This window comes from Cyrtonyx montezumae, unplaced genomic scaffold (genome assembly GCF_038088225.1).
Source record: "Cyrtonyx montezumae isolate F1298 unplaced genomic scaffold, pur_monq_1.0 scaffold_0, whole genome shotgun sequence".
In the NCBI taxonomy this organism is placed as follows: Eukaryota; Metazoa; Chordata; class Aves; order Galliformes; family Odontophoridae; genus Cyrtonyx; species Cyrtonyx montezumae.
The window spans coordinates 46,950,008-46,976,993 of NW_027071824.1; the positions used below are offsets into that span (position 1 = coordinate 46,950,008).

At 34.2% G+C, this 26,986-nt stretch overlaps 1 protein-coding gene across 1 annotated transcript in view; it reads left to right on the top strand.

The window, feature by feature from the left end:
• The window catches only part of TBC1D32 (TBC1 domain family member 32), a 73,412-nt gene that overhangs the window by 260 nt on the left and 46,166 nt on the right, over positions 1-26,986 (top strand). Inside the window, exons 2-21 of the mRNA XM_065736806.1 lie at positions 1,468-1,629; positions 2,460-2,637; positions 3,238-3,309; positions 4,081-4,206; positions 5,099-5,177; positions 5,315-5,415; positions 5,530-5,591; positions 6,054-6,198; positions 6,809-6,868; positions 7,965-8,064; positions 8,352-8,489; positions 9,457-9,549; positions 9,724-9,866; positions 14,221-14,348; positions 16,062-16,263; positions 19,768-19,850; positions 21,479-21,617; positions 22,312-22,399; positions 24,150-24,268; positions 25,388-25,504. Coding sequence (XP_065592878.1) covers positions 1,468-1,629; positions 2,460-2,637; positions 3,238-3,309; positions 4,081-4,206; positions 5,099-5,177; positions 5,315-5,415; positions 5,530-5,591; positions 6,054-6,198; positions 6,809-6,868; positions 7,965-8,064; positions 8,352-8,489; positions 9,457-9,549; positions 9,724-9,866; positions 14,221-14,348; positions 16,062-16,263; positions 19,768-19,850; positions 21,479-21,617; positions 22,312-22,399; positions 24,150-24,268; positions 25,388-25,504 — 2,335 coding nt within the window. The remainder of the gene's footprint in view (positions 1-1,467; positions 1,630-2,459; positions 2,638-3,237; positions 3,310-4,080; positions 4,207-5,098; positions 5,178-5,314; positions 5,416-5,529; positions 5,592-6,053; positions 6,199-6,808; positions 6,869-7,964; positions 8,065-8,351; positions 8,490-9,456; positions 9,550-9,723; positions 9,867-14,220; positions 14,349-16,061; positions 16,264-19,767; positions 19,851-21,478; positions 21,618-22,311; positions 22,400-24,149; positions 24,269-25,387; positions 25,505-26,986) is intronic.

Below are 26,986 nucleotides of genomic sequence, written 5' to 3' on the forward strand. Positions count from 1 at the left end.
GTATGTATTTTTTATAGAGAGACTCCTGTCAATATTCAGATCTTGGAAGCAGTTAATTTAGAAAATACTATGAATTGTTAATTTTTTTTACTCTTGGAGATACTTTATTGTCACTATAATCATCATTTAAGTTGCAAGCACCTCATTAGTTACAACTTAACTTTAATGCATGTGCATGTTTAGCATATGGTGCTAAATGCAAATACAAATGGACAAATATCCACTGCGATGTGGAAAAGAGAGACACAGGGACCTCAAAAAGCAAATAAAAAGGAAATTTGAATGGATTTGAAGTTTAAATGCAGCAATAGAAATTGAGACTTTTGGTTTGCTAATCTTTTACTGTATAAGTAGCTGATACAGTTCTGATGCATATAAACTTTACATCTTGGAGTTTTCTCAACAGTTTTTTTTCTGCTGGAACTTTCTTTGTAAGATCAGCTAGATGTGAGTGACTTACTTTTGAATGTGAAGAAGTATTTTTGAGATGTCTGAAACGCTTGTTAGGAAATGTTTTTAAGGTGCATAAGGTAATACTAGGATTCCAAGAAGACATAAACTCAGTGATAGTTGTGTATGTCAGAGTAAAACTGTCACTACAAAAGTGTATACAATGGGAATATTACTGTGCAAAAAAATCCAAAAAACAACGGAGTTTTATGAAATCTTTTATGAAATGGAGAATTGGGCAATTTCATTATTGCAGATGTTAAAAGCTAGCCTAGAAGACTAGAGAATTCCAATAAATGTGTTTACACCTTTCATGAAATGAATTTCCATTACTTTCTTTGGGAACAGAAGTGAGATAGGAAGGGAAATAACCAGGAAATAAAAAAAAAAAGAAAAGGGCTGTTACACCTGATGGAACTAGAGGTAGACAATTCAATGATAAAAGTATGTATCATAATACAAGATACAATTTTCTGTGTTTTTTTTTTTTCATATCTTCAATATAATGTGGTTTGTTTTTTTTATATAACCGAGAAAAGCAAGAGCTGCTAACTTGTAATAGTTGCTTTTATTTACATGTTATGTCTGTGCTTCTGTACTTAGATGATAAACTGATTGGAGAATTGGAGCTTGATAATCTTTACGGTCCCTTCCAACATAAGGCATTCTTTGACGTGATTGTATGATTTCTGTTTGATTTTTTTCTTATTGTGAATTTATTGAAAGTAATGCAAAGTAGTTACAGATCTGCATTTGATAGAATGTAGTTTTAAATGAGATTTCTTGTTGCTTTGGTTTTGTATACAAAACCTTAACAGTTTGATACTGTTCCTTCCTACACTACGTGCAGTATTGACATCAGACTTTATAGTGTGTTTTCACAGTTGAAGTTTATTTCTCTGTAAATCCTTTCCTTAAAGTAAGATACCTATGGGGAAAGATGTTAATACAAAACTGAAAATGCTTGAAAATGATCACAAAGTAATGCTGCATTTCAATTTTGGATGTTTGTTTCAGCTATGAATTTGTGAAATACCTTAGGCAATATATAAATAATACTCTGGGCTCTGTGATTGAAGAAGAATCAGAAAAATGTACTTCTGCTCAAAATCGGAGTGAAGTTTCTGGCTATGATACTCTTGTCCAACATGTTGCCAAGAAGACACGTGAATCAAAGCAGTGAGTATATGCACATAATTCACATCTTTATTTCTTTATAATCTCTCTTACCTTTTGTCCTATCGCTAAAAGAAAGTGAAAGAAAAAGGGGGAATGGTTTTAAACTCAAGGAGACAAAGTTTAGATTAGGTGTCAGGGGGAGGTGTTCTCAGAGAGAGAGTGGTGAGGTGCTGGAGCAGACTGTCCAGAGAGGCTGTGGATGCTCTGTACCTGGAGGTGTTCAAGATGAGGTTGGATGGGGCCCTGGGCAACCTTGTCCAGTACCAGATCTAGAGATTGGTGGCCCTGCCTGTGGCAGGGGAATTGGAACACGATGATCCTTGAGATCCCTTCCAATCCAAGCCATTCTATGATTCTGTGATTGTATGATTCTATGACCTGTATTCAAGACCTTGAATCAGGATGGCATGTTCTTTTCTGGTTCTGTTTGATGCTTACAACACAAGAACTGAATAAGCAAACAGTAGCAATAATTAGAACTGATGTATTGTCTCAGGCACAGATCGTGCCTTCAAATAGATTCATGTTGTTCTGTTTAAGAACCTCTCAGGATAGGACTATATTGATGATGATTTCCTTGAATGGTTTTAGAAGGGCGAAAGAGAGTCTTACTGTAGTTTTGAAATACAGTTTCCTAAGTCATTAAGGATACCTGCATATTTTCATACTCATTTTGGATTTGCATTTTTATTCTCACTGTTGTTCATCCACTGCTTTCAGATCTAAGTAATGTTATGCCGTATTCACTTTTCATGACCTAATTAGTTATGTGGGATTTTTGAATTTGTAACTTCCATGCTCTAATATTAAAAATCCTCTTTACTTTCAAGATACAGAGAAATGATGCATGCCTTGAAGAATGTCATGATGGTTGTGGTAGAGTCTTTAATTAACAAGTTTGAAGAAGATCAGATGTGTTACATGGGGCTGGATAGTAAAGCCAAGAAAAAACATCAAAGCGATTTTTATACAGACAGCTATTCTGACAGTGACTCTTCGTTCAATCAAGTAAATGCATTTTCTCTCTCTGTTATGAAGTAAGCACGATACTGCAGAATTTCTGCTAGTGGAGATTGAGAGGCAGCCCTAGAAAATGATTAATCCTTCCGATCTTTGATATATTTGAAAATGAATGAAGTGTCATTCTTACACTTTGAAGAGCTCATACTAGCTGCTTGACCTTTAGGCAGCATATACTAGAGATTAATTCTTTATATATATTCTAAAGTACCTATGCAGGTGTTACACAGACTAAGGGAAGATAATAGTTAAAGCTGTTTTTTATTCAACTTTTTGTATTTTTTCTTTAAGAGCCAAATAACATGTACTTTATTTCTGAACTGGAATGAGTAATAAGGCATTTTATGAAGTTGCAGGAAACTTTTAAGTGAAACAAAGCAAAATTAATATGGGAAAATTTTATTTCTGTAAATTTAATGTTGACCAAACCTCAGAAAATAGTTAACAGCTATACTAATTTAACATAAAATTAAACATTTTGAAGTTTTAATAATTAAAAGTAAATTAGATGCAGAAAGACTGATGATTTTAATCTACTATTCAGTTTAATAAGATAAAGGAACGATCATTGTATAATGTGTATTACAGAGTTATACTTTCATGAGTCAAGAACAATTGCAGCTGCTTGTGGAGAAGCTTGACCCTCTTCAGCCTAAGGAAGTAAGTTTAAAATAAAAAATAAAATGTTGATACAAATTAATGTTTATGGCATATTGGAAAATAGTCTGTGCATTGTAAGTGGAATCTTCATATATCTTGGCTTCAGTGCTGTAAGTGCATGGCAGTGCAGAATTTCATTCATGATAACACTAAGGCTCAAAACCTATTTGCAGCAAGTATCTTTTTTTTTTGCTCAGGAGTTTGAGTGTTATAGGTGAGCTTTTTTAGTTTATAAAAAAATGTTATGTGAGAATTAAAGTTGCTGAACCATGTTTTTTTACATCTGTATCCTTTAGTCTTTTTGATAAATTCCATGTTGTCCTTTGTGTTACACCTCTCAGAGAGAGATGCCTGCAGATTTGCCAACAAGCCAGGTTGAATGCGTAATGTCCAAGTTAGGTTTGCCTTAGTGTCAGTGCTAATTTGGGTCTCTGACCTCCACTCAACTGCTCATGTTTTTTGGAAAAGCATTATTATTTTGGGAGCACCCTGTCTAATAAGATTTGCTTGGGATTATCTGGCATTTGAAAACATCATGTTAGGTTTAACAAGTCCTTTTATCTACCATACTATTGCTTCATAATATGTATGTGTGGTTTTTTTCCATCTCACGGACATAGTTTTTTTTCCTAATCACCGTAAGAAATTATTTTAGGACTCCTTATCACTTGTACAGCTAAGTCAAGTTGTTCCCCCAAATTAAATTGTAAATAGCTTATTTGAAAGGTTGCTCTGGAAAGATTTGTGTTGTTTATCTTTCTGACTTTTCAGGTTCGCCTAGAAGCGTTGCAGACGCTGTGCTTGGCTCCTCCATCTGATGTACTGAACTCTGAGTGTTGGCCAAATCTGCGTAAGCACCTAATGATGTCCCTGTCAGATCCTCATGCAATATTCAGTGTGAGTGTTCTGTTTATAGTTATTAGATATGTAGCCATAGTAAACAGTACTGAAGAGGAACAGGAAGTTACAATTATGCATAGTCTGACAAGGTTCTAAGACATTTGTTATTTGTGTATGTGTCTGATAAAGTTTTAGATGCTAAAAAAAGACTTGTATGATTCCCACTGGTCTTGATTTTAAGGATTACAGCAGGGCATTGGTAGATTTTTAGACACCGCAGTACTCTTTTAATGTGTTTTTTAATGAAGGATGAAGAAGTTTGAATGTTTTTAAAGAAAACAAAATGTTAGCAAAAGTCTTCTGTAAAAACATATCTTGTTAATATTTCCTGTTTAAGTCAGGCATATACTTCATAATGATGGGAAAATAATACACAATAATATAGCACAGGCAATGAACTGGAAGAAGTATGGTAGCTCCTTAAACTACTTTCAGATTATTTATTATGCCAATTAAACCTTTTTTTTCCTTCCTTTTCTGAATTTTAAAATAATTTTCAGATAAATGAATGTTGCCTGAAGTGCTGTCACGTACTACTCTTTCTATTTAGAAAATCTACAACTGCTTTAAAAACAATGCTGGTTACAAGAATTTGGCATGTTTAATGACATAAAAAGCATTAATGTTAACAGAAAATTACAGTAATATTCCCCAAACAGCTACTTTGTATCTTAGTGAGGCTTTGCAGTGCTGCTGTCAGTTGAAGTGTTCAGTTAAAATTTCTCGTGTATGTAGGTTTCTGTAGTAGCAAACTATATATTTATAAAATATATTTCACATCTGTAGAGATAACTATGTGAAGAATAATGTCACTATATATTGTTTGTTGCTCAGCACTGACGTGCAGTTCCTTGACTATGTAATACAGTGCTTGCTTTTTCTCTCTTAGGAGAAAATTCTTAGGTTTTATGCAAAAACCTTTTCTTCATCTCCATTCAGTATGACAAGAAAAGTCTATACAAGTTTAGGTATGTGCATTAAATTACATTATTGAATTAATGAGTCATGTACTTCCTGAAAAATATTTCCTTCTGCTATGAAACTGTATAATACATTCTGTTTTGCCACTCTTGCCATGGAGCTGAGCAGTTTTTTTCTTTTTTAGCACAGCATTTGAAGTTTTACTTCCTTTCTGGAGAATATTCTCTTCGTATTTCATCAGGTCTGGATGTGTCTAACACAGAAATAAATCATATACTTAAAAAGGTATAAATAAACTTCTCATGCTTTTTCTGTTGTTTTTATCTTTCTGTTGTTTTATCTTTTCTGTTGTTCTTAAAATATAATGGGTAATTTTAAATATTATAATACTGTTAACAGGTTCGTCTTTTAAATGAGTACCAAAAGGAAGCTCCATCTTCCTGGATTCGTTATCCAGAAAAGTATGTCACCTTCAATAATCTGTTGTTTCTTAATTTATAGATGTTTTTCAACACATAATTAGATGAATGTAATTTTAGCAAAATACCTTAAAAGGATGCACAAATGACTTGTCAGTCAAAAGAGATAAAGTAATAGAGGAAAAGTGGAATGGGGTAGTTGCGTAGGAGTGACCATGGATCACATTAAGCTGCTTTTTAGGCTTTCAGGGTGTTTTACTAAGTAACAAATGTGACATTTTGTACTTACAAAATATATAATTATATAAGAAAGCGCACCTTAATATTGTTCATTTCATTTATGGTAGCATAAAGAATCAGTGTCCTTATAAGATTGAGTTAAAGATGACATGCTTGATATTTAAGTTTTACCTAAACAACAAGAATTTACAATAAGTTTTTGTTTAGAATATTTCTGACAGATTTAAGTGATTTTCTTTTTTTTCCCCATATTTATGTCATAAGGTACATGGAGAAAATAGTCGAGAGTACCTTGTCTCTGTTGTCAGTAAAACATGATCCTAATCATCCTGTCTCTCCAGACTTCCTAAGTCCAATCTACTTCCTGGCTCTGCTAGATATCAAGGCTGTATGGTTTAAAAAGTGGACGGTAAGCAAAAAGAAAGCAGAAGAAAATCCCATCAAACTTGCTGATTTCAGATGTATCTTGAAAACTTAGCTTTCTAACTGTTATTAGCTCAGACCTACTGGGATGTTGATTACAAGCTATAATAACAAGAAGTGCAATTAAAGAAATCCATGGGGTTATTTTTAGGCACTTAGGTCCTTTGCCTTTTGACACTAGTCTCTCCCTTTCTCAAGATTAAAATTACATATTAAGCTGCACAAATTGTCTGCTCCAGTGGATGTTAGAGATTTTTGCAGTCTATCATGTATAAGCTTATAATTTACAATTTACTCAGCAGTGTAAAGCATGTAAAACACTTCAGTCTTGTTACTGATTTTCAGTTTTACTGTATGTTCTGCTGCACATTCTGTGGAATTTTTCTAATTAATATATATTTTTTGCCATCTTAATCTAAAGCAGAGGCCAGGTTGAATATAATACTAGTTTAAGCAAGCTGAAGTTCAATAAATTGAATATGTATTGTGCATAGGATCACTAATGAGGTAGAATTTGAAATAATTTTGACTTTTTTGATTCAAAAGTAAGACTTAATATATTTGGAACTGATGCTCATTCTTCTGTGTCCTTTTAGCATGCTCATTACAGCAGAACAGTGATACTTAGTCTTTTGGAAAAGAAATATAAATCTTTGGTAAGTATTTCCCAAGGATATTTCTGTTTCTTGTTTTTGCTTTGTTCTTTTTTGTCAAAGTTGTTCCATGTTCATTTTCTAGATGAGCAATTTTTTTTAATTAATTTTATCTTTGATTAAATGTTCCAATTTTTAATACAGAGGTGTGTGTCCTGCTCTGAGTAAGTGTAATTTTAAATGCTGTAGAATAAGTGTTTAAGTTGGGTTATTATCTGTTAATTTCTTATGTTGCATCCTTATTTATAATTATTTCTGTCCCTGTATAAAGACAGAAAATGTTGCATGAAAAAATGCAATAATAACTCTACTGAATTTGGGTAAAGCGGATCAGAAAAAAAAATCGTATTGTTGCAAATATGATATGAACTGTTAAGGGTTATAAGTGTCAGCAAATTAAGTCACATGCCATACAGCTAAAAGATTATGATAGGATGTCCATAGGCATGGCAGTTTTATGTGATGTATAAGTATAGTGCAGGGTGGTTTTATGTCATGTTGTAAAGGTTAAGGTGGCATGGTGGTAGGTTCATTTGGGGCGCATCTGTAAATTTTTCTTTGTCAACCTGAAACAATCAAGAGATCCTAAATGTAGCATCTAAAGATAGTTCTTTTTTCATGTGCTATGTTGTTTCAATTCTAACTCCATGCTGATAAAATTTCAACTTTTATATACGGTGATTAAATTCTGTGAATAATATGTAATAAAGCTAGAAGCACCCAGTAACCAACCTTAAGGTTTAGTAGATATAATTTTGACAATGTTTTTCACATATACATAATGAAAATCTTTGGTACTAATGATCATATGGCAATCATGGATTGTTAACTTCTCAAAATGCTTACAGTTTCTCTGTATTCTTGTTTATAAGTTGATTGATTAAGCATACTTACACAGCTGAAGCTTGTGTTAATGTTTTAATAGCCCTGTAAACTTTTGCATCCTTTTTGTTATCCCTTCCAAAGCACCAAAACATTAAGTAGCTGCAGTAATGTGAATTTTTACATTCTTATGCTAATGGGCAATACTGTGATATGAAAATAAATACATTTCTTGTAAAATGACAAGTATTGTGTTATGTGCTCTGTTTTCCTACAGATTAATGCAGCTGTCCAGCAATGTCTTGATTATTTTGAATTTTGCAAGGCAGCAGTTAGTAAAACTTGCAGAGTCAATGACTTCTCTCAGGAGCATTCTAGTGAGTCTTTTTGCATCTACTGCATTATAAGCTCATGCAATTCACATTCTCAGTATCTTTGAGCATGCTATCTCAAGAGGAAGACATCCTGTTTGCTCTTTTTCTTAAACAAATGTTTTATGTATGGCTTTTGAGAGACCACTACTAGTAGCTGTTAATTATTTATACTTTCTGATTTTATATGTTAAGTGATCTGTATATATTATAGATACAGTATAGATAGTAACCATCTATTGTAATGTAAGTTAAGGAGTCAAGTACTAATTTTTTTTGTATTATCATTGTAGATAACGAGCAGAAGTTTTTTTATACTGGATCAGAGTTGCAGTACGCATATTTTGTTCATTCACTGTGCCTTTTAGGCAGATTGTTGATCTATAAGCAAGGCCGAAATCTCTTTCCAGTACAGCTGAAAAACAGAAAAGGTAAGAGGGAGGGGTGAGGAAAATGAGACATTTTGAGCAACAGTATATTTAAGTATTATATATATAAAGTATAAATATACTTAACATATGTTTCTACTGCACTATTGTAGACATTTCAGGATGAAGTTTTGCTTTAGCAATTCTGTGCCTGCCAAACTTCATTAAAAGATGACGTAGATAATTTTCAGTATCAGCACTGTTTTTTAATCTTTGATGGATATGGTTGAATTAACTTTTTTTCCCTAATACTTAATATATATATTAATTTCATGTTCAAGAAGAGTTGGATCAGTATGTGAGTCAGTCTTTGTAGCTATGAGTAATATCTTTTGTCAAGGCAGTCAATATAATTGGTTGGAAAGAGAAGTGTTCAGAGATTTTGCATGTGAAACAAAATCAGTACTTCAAACTAAGAGTAATTGGCTTAAATTATGCTTAGTTTGACTTAGAATAAAAGAATATAGAGGAAAAGATTGATAGCTATGAAACAGAGATGTTAGTAAGGACAGGAGAGATGAGATGGAAAAGCCCTTGGAAGTCCAGATAAATCCACATTTAGTTGATACACTGTGTATTCATAGTGTTCCATTACATTAATATGTCTATTAATCCAATATAGGATTAATTGCATTTCTAGGTAGCAGTTCTTATGTCTATTAAAATTTTTTTTGTAACTCTAACTTGAGGATCAGAACTTAAAAGACCCAGTATAGGATCGTTGTGAGGAAGGAACATCCCCTCACTGATTCATTTTTTCATTTAATATATTATCTGTATAACTCCATTTAAGCAGTGATCCTTTGATGCTTACTTTTTTATCTCCCCTACAAAAGTAACAGGCTCATCCTCTTCTAAGCCTGTTCTAAGTGTCCTTTGCTTCATGGATACTAACTCTTTCCTCACAAATTTATGAAATTGAAACTGTTCTTGAATTTTCAGTGTTCTTTTCTTTTTTTTTTTTTTATAGATTGCATATCCCTAACTGATGTGTTGGTATTATTTACTCAACTTATTTATTACTCTCCAAGATACTCAAAGGGGACTTTGATGGCACATACAGGTAAATGTTTTTAATATATGCCAAAATGTATAATAATAATGAGGCCTTTCTCCATAATGTTTTCTCTCTCACTCTAGCTGTTAAATCAGTGCTTAATGAAATTGTTATTTATATAACATTTCCATAGGCTACATATGACTTAATACATACATTCCTAATTCTTGTGTTTGCCAGACAATTATTCTCCAGCAAGTCTTGTTATGGAGATTCTGCAAGTTTTTTGCGATCAAACAGGGTGTGCTGCTGACTGTTTATATACGGATGCAGTGTTGGATGCCCTACTTGATCCTCTTCAAAGTTTACTGAATGATACAGAGGTTTGTAGTAGCCTTCAAAACAATTTTTAAATCTGTAGTGTATTGTATGTTTAATACATTTTCTGTATAGAAAATTTATGTTGTCGTGTGGTAACGTTTGTAGTATTTTCTATGTTAGCTATTATAGTATACCCTAAGTAGTACATTGTCATTTTCATTTATCATTTAATGTCATTGTAGTTTTCTTATGGTTTTCTTCAAATCTTGTGAAAAGTAGAAGACTGAACTGTAGTGAGATTATTCCCTTTGGAAACTTTTTCTTTCTATGCTTTTTCTTGTTTTATGTGTTATCTTTCTAATCCACTCTGTCTGCTATTTAAAAGGAAGCTTACTTTTATTCGTTTCTAAATTCAGCTGACAACTTGAAATTAAACGTGTGTGGGCAAAATACATAACGCTTTATGGAAAATTACAGTTTTCTGAGTTGGTAAAAGGAAGAGATTTTTTAGAAATCCCTCTAAGAACTTTAAAAATTTTGTAAAATGCTGTCTACCTTTAACTATTTGAAAATCTAGTTGAACTTGCCTGGCAAGGGGGTTTAAATTTCAGCCTATCCTGTTGTTTTTGTTTTGACAAGATGCTTTCATTGCCTTAGGTGACTATAAATCTCAAGAAAGAGAAATTGAAGACCTGGATCTAGTGTGCATTAAGAGCCTGAGCTATCATATTTGAGAGAAATTAATAGAAGTTTTTAGTTTCCTGTTACTCAAGTGTTTAAAAGATAGTCTAGATTCCTAAATTTAATACCTCACCCAGATTCCTGATTTTTTTAAATATCCTCCTGATTATTTTTTCTGAGCAGTTTGTGTATTTTTCAGAAAACATTCTTCATATTAATGCCTATAAATATGTCAGTCTGTCAAAAATATTCCAGTACTTATAATATTTTCAAATATTTTAAAGTATTTGCATCTATAATGTTCAAAATGATAGCACTGAAAAACTTGATCATGTCAGTACTCTTAGCTCTTTTGCCAATGTCTGTACTGAGTTATGTAGCATCATTTACACATTTTATTTTAAGGCTATCTATGGATACTTTTCAGGATTAACACTTGTTAAGTTCTCTTGATTTTTATTGCAGGGTGCAAAAAATGTAGTGCAAAATTTTTAAAGGACTAAAAATGGTTGAGCCTGAATGTACTTTAGACACTGATTATCAAATTAAAAAAAAACAGTTCTAAGATAATAACATACTGATCAGCTGTGAATGAGGGCTGGGTAATCCTCCAAGCAGTCTTTATGGTCACATGGAATTTTAAAGTATTATAGAGAGACAAATATATACATTAATAATATTTTGTTGGTGAGGTAATTAATTCAATCTTTCAGAGTTCTTCATTTTCTCTTTGTTGATGTGATACCCAGCTGCCACTGATAGGTAGCTGAATTCTCCCAATTATAAGAAATCATGCAACTAAGTAACTGATTTTTTTGAAAATAAAAACAAACCCAAACAAACAAAAAAACAAGTTATATTCAGGAATATTTAATGTCCAGTTGTTGTAGCCTGCTGCGTATATTTTGTGAATCTGAAATGAATCTGAAATGTGCAGTGTTTTTTCTAATGAACTTACAAGTTATTTTGTATTCGATCTGTTTTATCAACAGCTAGGAAAGATAAGCTGCCAGGGTAACCCTTTCTCTTTTATAAGGACTGTTACTAGTTTTGTTTCCCAAGCAAAGCACTGGCATTTTGTAGACATCTGGGAATCAAACATTGCATTGAAGAATGTGTCTCTTCAGTGCTGAATTGTGCCTGTCTTGGACCATGAGCCCTGCAGCCCCACACCTGGCTTCAGTTGAGAATGGAAAGCATTGGAGATGCATACAGAACTCCTTAGCTGCAACGTTGGGCCTAATGAGCAAACCCTCATGATATTTGGTCTGTGCATGTGCTCTCATTAAGAGGAAAGACTTACTTTGCCTTTTAAGCAGAGTGGTATTGCATATCTCAAGTAGAGAGAGAGAAACTCAGTGACTATGAGCAAGTTGTCAGAAGGATTTGTTTGTGAGCAGTGGTTTTGACTGTTTGGGTTCTTTAGTCTCTGAGTTGCTGCTGAAGCGTAGCTAGTACATAACGTAGTACTCACACTGTAAGTGAAGTACTGTGTGTTTTATATTTTATTTTTTGTCTTGCACAGAGAAAGCAAAATAATACTATTCTGAAGTGAAAACGACAGCATAGCATTCTTCTTTACAATTCTAAGCAGCTATATGCAGTAATCTAAAAATAAAATGTCAGTTCTTTTAACCCTCAGTTGCACAGATAATTTTAATCAGAAAAAACAAGGTCCTAATAATATTTATTTCTGATTACATTGACTGCTGGCATTAATAGTAAATTCCTTAAATTGTAAAGTAATAAGTCTTTTCTTTGGTGCACTAATATAATACACAGAAATACCTATGAAAGAAGAAGCAGGAGCTGAATTGCATAGCAGTGTGAAAATCCATTCTCCCATGAGTCCAGCTGTCCTTGATGAATAACAGAAGAGTGGAAAGGATTTAAGCAGTGGACTTCAGCTTTAGGGTAGTGGTGCTTCATCCTGCTCTGACATACTAAGCATTTAATAAATGCCACTTGGAGCAGTAATCCCCCTTAGCTCATCTGTGCCTAAAATTGATCTCACTGTTGACTCCACTTTTTTCTTGGGTACAACATCTGTTTATAAATCTGGGTAATTTGAAGTTTCTGGTTGAGGGACTCTGGTTATCTCATGACTGTGTATTCACAGAATCACAAAATAATTGAGGTTGGAAGGGGAGCTCTGGAAGTCTTTTGCTCTAAACAGAGCTACCAAAGCCTCTTGCACAGGACTGTATCCAGATGGATTTTGAATCCCTTTAAGGAAATGATACAACCTCTCTGGGCAACCTATGCTATTGCTTAGTCACCCTTAGAGTAAAAGAAAAAAGTTTTTCCTCATAGTTAGACTGAGGCATACAGGCAGGAACAGTTATGGTAACCACATTTAAGACCCTAGAATAAGATCTACAGAATCACAGCTTCTGTATACTGACAGACGCTGGGAACATTTCCTCTCTAATTATCCTGGGCTTGGCTGACTGGGAGTTAGTGTCAATTTAGGTAATGGAGAGAGCTGTTTGAGAAGGCTTTGTCAGAAAATCTCAGCAGATACTCCCCACTCCCCCAGCCCCAGCAATCCAACTATGTCTCTGCTAATAAGCCTCAGGTTGACTCAGTCCACCTTCCTCTCAGGAACATCTTTAACTTCTCACTCTTATTTCCTGCATGTACTGTGTTATAGCAGCACTGAAGCCATGTGTCTTATTGATTTGAACCCCGACCCATAGACAAGACTTGGCTTGTTTGACCTCAGGTCTTGCTTGTCACTGTTGAGTTGCATGGTGATCACTGGGCTATATCTAATCCTAATTGCTCATTGACTCAGCTTCCTGGTTTAAACTCAGACCTCCTTTGTCTCAGTAGAAGGGATCTGAATTGTTAGGTGAACCTGGTTGCCATCGCAAACCTGATCTACTCCCTTTGCTTGCGTGTGGAAGGACTGCCTGTCCATCTCATGGAGAGCCACTGCCTCTGGATGCCTCTTGATCACTCTTAGCTTGCTGTTTCCCTTGCAGAGTAACCTGCCCTTGCTGCTCCCTGACTTTGTTTATGTGGAGTACTTGTGTTTTGCTTGTCTACCATTATAAAAATGAGTTGATATACTAATGAGTAATGGCCTGTTTAGGATCTATTCAGGCAGGACAATCACTAGTGATAGAACCAGAACCAAACAGTCTGAATCCAAGCTCTAAACGTTCAGGCCCTCTTTGTTACAGCTCTGTTGTTCAGTGCTCTGATATGAACAAGAAATTGGCAGGTGACTTGTGTTTTACTCCAGTGGGGGAGGCTTCCTCATGATTACAGAGCAAGTGGCTGTTAAGACTTACCTCTGTCTGGATATAGGTGGACACAAAAGGTCTTCCTGTGAAACTGGAATTCTATATCTTGCCGAAGGGTTGCCAATGCATATGCTGCAGAACGAGAGTTAGCATGTGTCTCACCTTGACTCAGATACTAGATGACTTATCAAGAATCTTTCCACGTTCATTGTGGGAAAAGAGAAAAGAGTTTATAAATGTCTGTTCTCTATATTTTAGTAGTCATTAGATTTCTGCCATAATCATTAAAAGTGGCAATTACTGCCTTCTGTGATGTAGATTTTTATGTAATGGCATTTGAGCATAGGCTGCTTGCCTTTTGTTTAAACCATTGAGCAGACATCAGAAAGGTGACCTTCATTCAGATTCTGCATATATAAGCGAGACTTGAATAAACAGCTTTTACTAAAGCAATGAATTTAAAACTTTTTTGGCTCCCAAACAGGTATATATAAATTGCCTCGAAACCACTTTAATTGATGTAGCTGATATTTTGGCAAGGATTGCTGCTGCTGAAGATGGTCTTTCTGTTCTTCTGCATGGAGGGAATAAGAACTCTGTGAAAGAAGATCGGTAAGAGGACATTAGTGAACAATGTTAGTGAGTAATTTAATGAATTACTCTATTCTTATGAAAAGAGACTCATTTTTTTAATTTATTTGTAACGTGATATTATTTATTTACATTTGAAGTAAAAATATCTCATTAGCAAATAGGAAGTGTTTTTGAGAATGTATAAGGGAGCTACTTATGTGTGTAACCAGATAAAATTACATTTCTGGGAAATACGTGGGTCACTCCAAAAGCAATGCCTCCTCGTTGTTACAACAGATACAAAGAGCACAATAACACTATTTGGTAGCTAAATTCTCAGCTACAGAACACTGAATTTCAACACTGTCACCATGATTAGCTGTGCATTTTTACCAGTGATGAACAGGAGCCTGCATGTTGCGCTTTTGAAGGTCTGTATGGCTATGCTGAATGTGATTTGTCTTTCACACCACTGTTGTCACTGCTGAATCACACTAACTACCCACTGCCTCACTATGATAACATCCACTGTTTTGTCTCCACAAACATTCAGCAAGCAGTGATGAGTGGCAGTGTGAGCAATATCTTCCACATGGAGGAAATTCAGTGACACACTTTTGCTTCATGCACACTTCCATGTAAGACGATTTTGTCAGTCTGCGCTTCTGATGCCATCTCTAACAATGCAACAGAACGCAATTGAATATTGGTGGGAAGGTACAGCCTCTACAGTCATACCTCCAACATCTCTCTGACATCAGGGGTCAACATAATAATAAAACAGGAGGCATTATCTTTGGGCCCACTACTGTATGTTTTTTAAGAACGATTTCTTTGTTTTACTCATTTTTTTTTATCCACATAAGAGCTTTCTTTTCTCTTAATGCAGTTGCAGTATATTTGTATTTCCCTTGTTCAGATCAATGGCCTCTGTTCTATTTCTTTGGTTTTATAATAGCCTGTTTTTAGTCTAATTTGTTGAAAGAGTTGCTTTTAATACATGCAGTGGGGACAGATCTTGTATCAGAAACTGACATTTGTAACACCATACCTACTTAAGGATCTTTGTAGTACTGTAATACTAAGTGTAGTACATATACCTGACTGATACTCAAGTGAAACAGTAGTGAAACTAAGATTAGCTTTTAAAAGTATCTAAGCTGCAGGTTAGGAAAGTAAGCCTAAAATCCATGACTACCCATTATTTGGAATATATATCTTCTGAAGTGGGGAAAAATCATAATTTGCATACACTTTTAAGGAGGTGAACACAAAAGCTTTTTAGAGAAAAATTGTGGAGAAAATTTTCTCTTTGGAGAAAGAATTGTTCTTTCCTATTTTTTTCCAATTACTAATCTAGAAATCAGGTAGGAATAAGAAAGAGCAAAGACAAATTTTGCCTCAGGAATGAAGAGTACTGACATCCTTAACTCTGATTAAGCAAAAGCTAAGATGATTTTCTTGTAACTGGACTTCTATAAAAAACACAGTTTGTGTAGTTCATGGCCATTTGGGCCAGATGTTAGACAGTGGCTGCATTTTTGAGGACCCATAACTCAAGTAAAATCACTTGCTTTACATCTTTCATAAGGGCTACTGTTGAAAGTATTAATACAGTGGGCTCCTCCATAGTGGGTCATAATTTCTTTCCACTTCTAGAAAAATTTAACTAAACTCTGACAAAGGATTTTTTTTTTCATGGCTCATTGAAGACTACAAACCAACATTTGAAAAGTCTTATTTTATTTCCAGTCCTACAGCTGCTCAACTAATTGCTCAGTTTACAAAGAAACTTCTTCAGGATGACATTTCTCTTTTATCTGGATCCGAACTTTTGCAAGTTGTCAAAGGAGCTTACATTTTTGTATGTCGTCAGATGTACAGAACATGCGAAGGCCTGCAGATGTTAATTCCTTATGGCTTGCATGAATCAATCGGAGAGGCCTGGAGAAAGGTAAATCTTATTTTGGACTGGGAAGTTTAGAAAAATCTTACTTTGAGAGGTTTCGCTTAATGTGATAGTTTTTCCTTAGTTTAGATTCCTCTTACTTAAGAAGTGAGATAAAAATGCTTGGAATTGTTCTAAAAGTGAAGTTCTACTTTTCAAAATTTCCTTCTGTATGTGAACCTAGCAGGAGCTTAAATTGAGGCTTATGTATCTTAAGATTAAACCAGGATCTCTGAAGGTAGGCCTATTATTTATCAACTCAATTTTTAACACTGTCATTGATGCAGAAATCATTTAATGTTCACGATTTGTCTGCTTGGATTTAGTAAAGCATTTGATGCTGTTTCCCTCAGTATTCTGGAGAAACTGGCTGCTCATGCCTTGAACAAGTGTCCAGTTGTCTGGATGAATAGTGTGCTGGACAGCCAGGCTTAAATAGTTCCAATGAACAGAGTTCAATCCAGTTGGCTGCTGGTCTCCAGTGGTGATCCCTAGAGATCACTACTAGGGCAGATCTTGTTCAACATTTTTATCAGAGATATGGATGGTGGGGATCAAGTGCACCCTCACTGTGATTGCAGATGATACCAAGTTAGGCAGGACTTCCTACTTGACAGTAGGAGGCTTTGCAGAGGGATCTGCATAAGCTAAATCAATGGGCCAAGTCCAATCTCATGACTTTCAACAAGGGTGAAGTGCACATGATGTGTAACAACCTCATGTGGATAGTGATAGGATAGTGATAGGAGGATGGTTGGACTAGATGATCTTGTAGGTCCTTTCCAACCTTATGAACCTATGAACCTATGCTTTAAAAATAATGCCTGCTATTCGTTTTCATGGAAACTGCAGCAGGTACAATGAGCATAATAACATTATTTGATAGAGCAAATTCTTATCTAAGTAACACAGTTTTTCAACATTGTCACCATGATTTACAAGCCTGCATGTCATGATTATAAACATCTGCATGGCCATCCAGAATGTCACTTTTCTTTCACACTGCTGCTTCCACTGCTGAAACACACCATCCACCACCTTGCTGTGCTAACACCAACTTTGTGGTTTCCATAAACACTCAGCAAGCACTGATGAATGTCATTGGGTGCAATTTTTTTCAGTTTGGAAGTATTCATTTACACTTTTGCACACTTCCACATCAGACATAATTTTGTCAGATTGTCATATCACTTCCACATCAGACATAATTTTGTCAGATTGTGCCTCCACTGCAATCTGTAACAATGCAACAGAACACAAAGGAATATTGGTGGAAAGGTTCAGCCTCTAATGTTGTACCATAATCTGTCTCTGACTCCAGAGGCCAGCATAATAGAACAGAAGGCACTACTTCTGGAGCAATCCTCAGGTTATTGTTAAGATGGAGGAATGACACCAGATGCTGCAAGAGCAGTTTTAGAAAAGTGCACAGTGAAGTAAAATTCAAACAAACGTTGAAATCGTTAAAATAACTTGGGCAATGTTTAGATAAGGGTAGAGTTCCGAACTTAAGATCTGGCTTCAAGCTAAGCTGAAACATTCTATTTAAACTATAGATATGAAAATTATTAGTGGAAGAGAACAAAAAAAGTTGTGTTACTTCACTTTATACTCAAAAATGGAATCATCTCCACCTTCAGTGATTGTAAAATACTTTCTTAGAGGAGATCAAGCCAGGATGGAAATAAAAATTGACTAAAAGACTAAAGATTTTTTTTTTTTTTTGACACAAGGACACAGGAGAGCGATTGATTGCAACAGAAACTGAATGAAACTGCTATTCTTATCAAATGCTGTATGCTTTAATTATGCTAAGAAACGGTCACAATAAGGCAGAAAATATCAGATAAGACATGAATAGAAAACTTAAATAATTAGCTTTAGGATATTTCTCACTGCTTTCATGCAAGACTATTATCATAAAAGCATTTTGATAGAAAATAAAATATTACTACTATAATTATTATATCACAGGAAATTCAAATTCCCATTAGAAAATGTGGTTTTGAAATTCACATTCTTCTTTGCATGAAGAACTTCAGAATTTTATTGAATGAGTTTAGTTCAGTGTAACCAGGCTGTAATTCTGTAATTTATGTAACTCAAATATCTGTCAATCATTTTGTGCTTTCTTGTTATGTAAGCAGTCAATCTTACTTGAACTAACCTGTTTATCTATTTAATGTTTATCACAGACAGGCTGGCATATGCTTTTAATGGGCATTTCTTATTATGTGCTCAAAAGCATCACATCAAATATGCATTTTCAGAATACTCATTTTGCATATTAAAAAATCTTTATTATGGTACAGACCATCATTTAGACAACTTATTATGACATACAAAAGGAAAATAGCATGAATGCTTAGAATTAAATTATGAATCATTTAACTGACAAAATTCTATTTCTTCACATCCCTTTGAAGGTCAAAAGGAATCTACATATTCAGGACTTCAGGAATCAACATTTTAATGCAGCAAAGTCACACTTCCATATTGGTTGTTTTTTATGCTTTTTCTGTTGTTGCTTAATTTTAAAACATCCTCATTTTGAATCTTGAGTAAAGTAAAAATAAAAATTAAAAATTCTATCCAAGCATTAGTTACAAGTGTTTGAAAGATAGACTGATGATTTGTTTACATCTGTCTTACACGTCTCTGAGTTTTAAGACTGATGGAGGAATAGCTTTTTCATGGCAAGTCTTACTGGAATTCTGAGAGAGAAGCTAACATTTTTGTATAGAGATGATAACAGGGAAGCTTAGAAGGTCCAGGATAGGTAATTAGCTTAGTGTAGGAATGTTTTGTGTATGTATTAGATCATGAGAGAATAATTTCACTGTGTTCACTGAAATTAACAACTGCTCACTTTCATTTTAATGGTACAGTGTACTCCTTATGTTGAGAAACATTGTTACTAAATTTATATTTAGTTTAGTGTTTATCACAAGTTATTTTGAAACATCTTTTTAATTAGAAATCTCACCAAATATACGTTTGTGTGTACACACACATATGTATCTTTGTTTGTAACTCTACATGTGCCCATACCTATATATATATAATTTAAAATAATTTATAAATAAAATAAAAATTGACAGAATTACTCAGTAAATTTGATACGGAGTTATTGATTCAAGAGATAGCTGTTTCTATTATGCTTCTATTACTTGGGATAGGAAATAGAATAAAACTTACTCTGGTTTTTCACTTTTTCTGTGGGAATTTTCTACTTGGGAGTCTAAAACATAAAACTTTTTACAAAATATTTTTTTTAATAACTAAAAAAATGTTATAGCTCTGACATGGTTTTAAAAAAAATAAAAACAACACAAAGGAAGGGCATTCTGAGATTAAAAAATGTAAGTGGTATATTCTATAAGAAAGTCTAGACTACAAGCTGATCAGTGTTGTTTTTTGATGTATTATGAGACCAAGATTTTGAATGTTACAGTTGAATAAATAAGCAGTAAGAAGGGTTATTTATTATTATTATTATTAATTTCACAGGCAAGTTTTCTTTCAGAAAGAGTACCTACTCCTGTATCTGGTGCAGACTCTGCATCATCAATAAATCTAGACTCAAAAAACGTGTAAGTATTGACCATTGATTTGTGTGTATGTGCAAATATGAATGCACACAATTATTGTATTCAGAATTGAAACATATTTTTATAAAGCTATGTACTTTTTTAGGGCTTTTTCCAGGAGCATAATGTGAGTGATGTCATCCTAGGATGAGTATCAGTTGAGTCAGAAAATTGTTCTTGACCTTTAATGACTTTTTTTGGCTTACAGAGTTATGTCTAATCTATGTTAAGCTGACTTACAGTTGAGTTGATTCTCTTCGACTTCAGAAATTAGTTTGAGGAAAATGTGAATTAGAAAGCATAAAACAAAATAGCTGTCAGAAATTATCTAATGGCTTTGACATAATGTTAATTTAAAACTCTTCTTCTGGGTGGCTAAAATACTGTGTAGCAAGATTGCCTAAATTCTTGCACTAAGTCAGGTATGTGTTAAGATTGATGTCCTTGCTTTTGTATTGAAATATAATGTGCCTTATAGATATTTCTGTGTTTATCATGTGAAAGCCTGCAGACATTTGTGAGTCTGACAATTCAGAGTGATGCCGATGACCTGGTATATTAACCACATTTTTTTGTTTATACTTTACCATAGATTTCATATATAATTTGCAAATGTACCTCAACAGTTAATACTCTAATCTTTAATGGTTGTGAACTGGTTATAGCAATTCCAAACTAGTGATAGAAAGAAATTCAGAAATGTAGAGCTCTGAGTGAAGAGGCTATCACTAATCAGTACCTTTGGCATAACTTGCAATTTCCTTCTGTCATCTAGATTTTTCATTTCACTGTGGAATAAGTCAAGCTGATATATTTCTAAGTGAAATTTTTGCTACTGAACCTGACATAGCAGGTGTTAGAAGAAGTGTTTAAATTTTTGGGTGATGACTGATTGGTATGAAATCAGCTGCTTGCTTCTGTTAGTGATAGGAATCAAAAGTGAGAAATGAGAAGTAGAGGTGAGAATCCTGTAAGCAAGTGCTTTTGGTGAAAGAATCATATGGTTCCAGTGATGGCTTGCAGCTATGCTTCTTTGCCAAAGGTCATAGAATTGACTCACTTTCTTTTTTGGGGTACAGAGTGTTCTCTAGGTAAGAAGATATGTTACTTGCTTCTTGTAATGGCTGTTATTCCTGCCATGTTTGTAGAAATTTTTTTCCATTTACTGCTCTTAGTACAAAAAGCTATTATAAATATGGCACCTTTTTCATAATTCTGTACTAATTTCTAGCAGGAGCTAGAATGGTAGTTTTTATAAGTTCCACACGGTGTTTTTACATCAGTGACAAACTGGCCAACTTGGCCAATTTATAACTGCCACATTAATGCCTTAAAAGGCTTGTCTAGGGTTAGATAAGAAGTCATAAGATCATGTAAGAATGGTACAAGGTCTTCTGGGTTCCCCATTGCGTCATCTTGTCTATTCTGTGATCCTTCCTTACCATCTAACCTAATACTTCTGTAAGGACAATTTTGGATGTTTGTGCAAAATAAGAGTCTGTTACACATAATTTTTCCAAATGCATTTTTTGTTTAAATGAGAAAGCTTTTGATTTTAGAAGTTAATTTACATGTCTGTTTGTATTTAAACATATTTTAATGTCTTTTTAAAATTATTTTCCCTCTTATAGTTTGTTATGGGAAGAGACTTTGTTAGATGCATTACTAAACTTTTCAGCCACACCTAAAGGACTATTTTTTCTTCAGAGTACTGGGGCCATGAGTGACTGTGTGAGCTTTATGTTCAACAGTTTATCAAAAAAAATCCAGGTAAGACTTATAGAGCAGGTACAGTGGTTTTGTTCTTTTAATGACTATAATAATACGAAGAAGGAGGAAAATATAATACATTGAGAAATCATTTTATAATTTAAACACTGCAAACAGTTGATTTAAATTGTAGATTGACAAATTTTATGTTAGAGTCCCATATATTTAATTTTGTTGGATGTTAATTGTCTTGAAATGCCAAGTATAAGATTTTATTTTACCTGACTCTTTTCTGTAAAGTTTTTTTTCTTTGAAGATTTCTATTCGTCTATTTTTTCCTAGACCATGTTGGTAGGTGGTGTTGTAATCTAAATATGCTAGATAACTTTTGAAATTTTAAGAAGCAACCAAAAATTAGATGATATGCCTTTTTTGAAGTAAAAATAAAATGTCATGTACATCCAATTGAATATGTGTAAAGAACATAATCATACTGATGTTTTTATTATTTGATGTTGCATTTCCCAACCATCGTATTTTTTATATAGATTTTTGTAAAATTATTTACTTGATAAAGGTGTTTGGTTTGGAATCTGACCCTGACAGTGACTGCAGAGTTCACTGTATGTGAACTGTTCAAGTCTAGTGATACAGTGGATTAAATTCTGTAAACAAGTGTAGGAAAAATCAATACTTTAGAGATTGTTTGAGTTTCATGCTCTTTGAAATACTAATGTTGTGCTGTTACTAACAGACAGATGAATGTGAAGAATTTGGTAATGGAGTTCTTGTTGCACAAATGGCAACAGCGCCAACAGCTGCAGTAGCTCTAAGGAGTTCAGGTAATGTTAGAAAACCTGTTATTATGAGTAGTTGATGCTATAGGCTAGCATATCTTCTCTGAAAGCATGGTCAGGGGCTGAAATGGGATGCCCTGGGAGGTGGTGGAGTCACTGACCCTGGAGGTAATCAAGGAATGTTTAGACGTTGTGTTGAGGGACGTGGTTTAGTGAGAGCTATTGGTGGAAGATGGACAGTTGGACTGGATGATCTTGAATGTCTTTTCCAACCCTTGTGATTCTATGATTCTTAAAAAAATAATTGATTAGAAAGATGCTAACAATGATGGCTGTCTGGAATAATTATGAATTATTAGCAGAAGCTGTTTAGATGCCTGTTAATTAATTAATTTTATTTTTTTAATGAAAATTTATTCTTTCAGACATTTATGTAATTCATTTGTCTTGATGCAGATTTTTTTTCCTCCATTACATAAAATCTTAATTTCATTGGTTTGGATTTTTAGAAATCTCCTGTTTGAACATGAAGACATTTAAGACTGCTTAGGGAAAAAAAAAATTAAAAAGAAGCTCTTAATAATTTGCAAATAATTCTTACTGATCTGAAATTCAGTGTTGATTCCTGTAAGTTGTGTGCACTTTTCCAGGGCTACTGACAGCTCAGAGTGAGAAACTGAGCTAAATGTCTTGGCTGGATCATCACTGACACTCTTGCACAAGAGTGAGATGGAATTGAGTCTTTTTCTTAACTGATGACACTTCTTGTCAATACATACTAGTAAACTCCTTCATAATTATGCTTAGGGAAATAAACAGTTGTTATACCACACAGTTGTCTAGATTGTCATTGTGTTAACTCGAATCTTATCAATAAAGTGAAGCTTGTCAAAAGTACTGTTACAAACACAGGGAAATTCTACCAGTTAAGGAAGCTGATTATTAGTTATTCTTTATGCCTCTGGGATCTTTCCTCTGGGATCTTCGAGCAGGCAGTGAGCAGATCTACTTGAGTAATTCCATCTGTCCTGATTAAGTTTCTTAGCCAGATTGCTTCTTATGGCCTTTGGCATAAAAACAAACAAAAAAAAAAGGTAGGCCAAGATAATCTGCATTGATTTTCAATGCCGAGAGCAGGTTGAGTAAAGTCTATGAAGTTTATACTTATACAGACTTTATGTTTGTAACTTACACTTGGAGATTTTAAAGATAGGTGGCTATTTCTTCTCCTTTTTTTTTCTTAATATACCATAACATTAACTATTTTAATTTTTTAAATTCTGCCACGAGTTTTTTCCTTTAAAAAGATTTTTCAGTCCTGAACTTTTTGTTCTGGTATGTTTTCGTAACATTTTCATACTATAACTCACCAATAAACTGAGAGTACATACAGATTTACAGTAAGTCTAGTGAAACCACAGAGCCAGTGTAAGCTAAGCCTCAATCTTCAGTGGTTATCTTGGTAAGGAACATCAGAAGCTTATCTACATGGAAAACACAATTTATATAAATATATAAATCCTTCTCTAGTCCGATATTCTTTTCAATCAGCTGCTGTAGGTTTTAAATTGAATATAAGCAGACTACTGTAGAAAGGTAGCTTGTCCAAACGATTGAGACTAGAAGGGAAAGAGTAAGCTTCTGATAGACTGTCTTGAGAAATTTTAATGAATGTAGAAATGTAGAAAATATTGAGAATTTGGGTTAAATTTTGGTGTAAAATGTTTTTTTGATATGAAAATTGTTTTTCTGGTATTCCTACTATTCTCCTGGCTACAACAAATATTTATTTTAGGGTTTATAAAGGCTTTTATAACTGAACTGTGGGCACTCTTGGAGTGTGGAAAAGATGATGTGAGAATAACTCAACCCAAATCTACTCCAGTTGACCCTATTGACCAAAGCTGTCAGAAGGTGAGAACTTAAATAATCGCTTTTATTGGCTATTTTTGATTGCTTTTTTAATTCTAACTATACCTACTTTCTCATGTGTGAGGCAGAATTGCTGCAATATGCTAGTCAAATAATTGCTGATGGAAGAAATACTTCTGTTCTATGACAGGTCATAATGCTAAAGATTCATTTAATAATGATATAATAAATGACAAGCATGACAGAAATGAGAGTGTTAAAATTCTGGCTTATAGTTACTGTAGTAAGATCAGAGAGAACAGTGTGTTTTAGAGTATACTATATGTCAAAATTTTATCATTACATCGTAATGAAAGTATTACAGATTTCAAAATAGTACTAAAGTTATTTCCATAATTATCATTGTCTGCCTGGACTTGTATAAGGCCTTTGTCATGGTCCTACACCACTTCTTATCTCTAAATTGGAAATACATGGATTTGAAGGCAGGACTATCAGGTAGATGAAAAATTGCTTGGATGATCACAGCCAGAGAGTTGTCAACAGCTCTATGTCCAGGTGAAACCAGTCTTGAGTAATATCCCCAAGGGGTCCATCTTTGACATCTTTGTAAATGACATAGACAGTGGAATTAAGTGTACTCTTAGAAAGTTTGCAGATGACACCAAGCTAAGTGTTGACCCCATAGAATGGAGGGATGCCATCCAGAGGGACCTGGAACTGCTTGAAAAGTGGGCACATGAGATTCTACTGAAAATTCAGCAAGTCTAAGTGTGCAATGTTGAGGCAATCCCAAGATACAAGTGCAGACTGGGAGAACTCATTGAGAGCAGCCCTGTGAGAAAAGATCTGGGAGTTCTGATGGATGAAAAGCTGTACAGGAGGCATTCTGTGATTCTGTATCTCATTTATTCGATTGGAAAAATGTTCAACTTTTACTAAGCCATCCACTCGTAAAATGTGATAGTTTATAAATATTCCCCAGAGACTACTGCCCTTTTAGATTGTATATACACTTTTGTCAACTCTGATTTTGTCAACTCTGTTTATGTCACTTTCAACCAACAAAAAAACATGAATGTTAATACTTCTTAACATATATTTGTGTATGCTTATCTGACTAATAATCATTTTTTTCACTTTTGTTTTTCCTTTCTCCAGTCTTTTCTATATCTGATAAACTTGCTCACTTATCCTGCAGTTTTTGAGCTACTGAGTAAACAGGATATACCAAATAAACCAAAGTATTCACACCGTGAAGTACCTACAGACATTATTGTAAGTATACTTTTTATTTTGAAAGAAAAATAAACGTATATTTTTGTTACTATATTAATAAAATAAGTTATTTCTTCTCCTTACTGGAAGACTTTTATATTTTCTGCATTTTGTAATATATACAGCATGAGGGCAGTATATGCACATATCAATTCATGTTAAACAGAATTTTCATTTTGAAATGCTGAAGATAATATTTTATGCCCATTTTAAAGATCTTACTTCTTTGCTTTTATGAGGATGTGTTTTTCTGTGGAATAAAGTGATATACATAAGTATTTCTATGTGCACATACGTTCTAGAAAATGCTGGAAAATATCTGTATTTATATTTTCTGTAATAATGCTTTATCATACGGCGGATTAAAAAAAAAAAAGTAGAAACACCTCAAGCCTTCTTAGGAGTACAGATTATGCATACAAAAAATCAGTAATTGGAAAATTACTGATTGAGGTGTATTTCAGTCTTAAGACAAATAGTATTACCATGGAATTATTTTCTGTTACTTCATTCATCAGACAGAATCGATTTCTCTTCTGTGAAGCACAGGCAAATTTAATCTGTGACCTTGAGTGGCAGTTGAAATTAGATCTTTGCTAAATGAGCTACCACTTTTAATTGCTGTTGCAATTAGATGTTTGCTTATTGTAAGTTCTGGATTGGTGACAGCTTAAGTTGCTATTTAGTGTGTATCATAGTAGTGTGTGTTATGTTTGGAAGTAATTTCAGTAGACTGTTTTGTTTGTTTGTTTTTGTAACACTGTTTTGGTGATTTGGGGAGCAAGTGTGTTAAAAAGCTTCATTTTTTTTCAATCCACTCAGTATTGGCATATACCTTAACATGTGTTCTAGGAGAATCTATTCCACTATGTTCCCAGACACATAGGTGAGACTTACTGGCCTGTAGTTCCCTGGGTCCTCCTTCCTCCTTTCTTTTAAATGAGAATGACATTTCCTTTCTTCCAGTCCCTGGGGACTTTTCCTCTCTCTGTTCCCACTCTTTTTCTTCTTTTGTGGATTACTAGCCTTAATGTAAGTGTGAGAGGAAGAGCTTTGTTGTCAGATAAATGCTTTGGCATTAAGCATTATGCTAAAGCACATAGAATACTGGGAGTTGATACAAGGCAACTGTCATGACTTTACCAAGAATAACTTCTGCCTGACCAACTCAGTGGCATTCTGTAATGGTGTAATTGTGTCAGTGGGCAAGGGAAGAGCTATCAGTGTTGTCTGTTTGAACCTCAGTAAGGCCTCAGTAAGTAACCTCAGTAAGGCCTCAGTAAGTCCCCAGTAACATTCCACTCTCCAAACTGGAAGGATATGGATTTGATAGGTGGACTATTCAATGGACAAGGAACTGGTTGCAAAACTGTAGTCAGAGAGTGGTGGTCAGTGGTCTGGATGGAGATTGGTGATGAGTGGTATTGCTCAGGGGTCAGTACTGAGACCGATGTTCATTATTACCTTCGTTAATTACATCTG